Here is an 836-nt window from a genome sequence, read left to right as displayed (position 1 = left end):
GACCACCCTAGTGTAACGAGCAAACCGCCCACACCTGAGGCCCCAGTACACAAAGCCAGTCACTAGGCACCTGGCCCCAAGCACAAAAAGCTTAGCGCAATGGCCCCTGTGCCCCAGGAGCAGAACTCAACTTTAAAATCCGCAAAATAGTTCAGCCCAGCCTGCGAGGTTTTACTGTGCAGGCCTTAGGTGGAAGCTCTTGTTTGATCCTTCCCACCCTACTCATTTGGCAGCATGTCTCAGGCTGAATTTGACCAAGTTACAGAAGAAGTCAAAAACCTGAAGTCCAAACCAGATGACCAGGAAATGTTCTTTATCTATAGCCATTACAAACAAGCCACAGTCATAAATACAGTCATAAATCATCCAGGTATGGTGTACTTCAAAGGCAAGGCTAAGTGGGATGCCTGGAACTCTTTGAAAGGGAAATCCAGAGAAGATTCCATGAAAGCTTATTTTGCAAAAGGGGAAGAACTAAAAGGAAAATATGGAATATAAAAGAAACTGAATTCGGACATCAATGATGCACACAGAAGCTAAATTAAAGTAATGCTTTGATTTCCTAATCCTGTGATCAAAGTCAAACCCATGTATATAATGTGCAGCAGTAAAAGTTGACATGGCTACTCTAGGCCCATCATGTTGCATAGTTGTTTAACTGGAGAGCAAAGCAGTTATTAATCTTGGGGACGTAGCTTTCTTTAATCTGTAAATCAATAAAGTGCATTTGTTACTTTTTAAAAAATCCACAAAATAGGCAAAAAAAAAATGAGCAAAAAGCAAAAAAGAGATTTGACCATAGAAAGCTTACTATTGTGACAGAGCAGATCAAAACA

At 40.8% G+C, this 836-nt stretch overlaps 1 protein-coding gene across 1 annotated transcript; it reads left to right on the top strand.

Annotated features, from left to right (window-relative positions):
• The first annotated feature begins 234 nt into the window (after positions 1–234).
• Positions 235–498, top strand: LOC114030298 (acyl-CoA-binding protein-like). Its single transcript, XM_027845104.1, has one exon. The coding sequence runs from the start codon at positions 235–237 to the stop codon at positions 496–498; it is 264 nt and encodes an 87-aa protein (XP_027700905.1).
• Positions 499–836: the final 338 nt, after the last annotated feature.

Source organism: Vombatus ursinus, unplaced genomic scaffold, assembly GCF_900497805.2.
Source record: "Vombatus ursinus unplaced genomic scaffold, bare-nosed wombat genome assembly UNPS02014953.1, whole genome shotgun sequence".
NCBI classification, from domain to species: domain Eukaryota; kingdom Metazoa; phylum Chordata; class Mammalia; order Diprotodontia; family Vombatidae; genus Vombatus; species Vombatus ursinus.
This window is presented reverse-complemented; position numbering and strand designations above follow the sequence as displayed.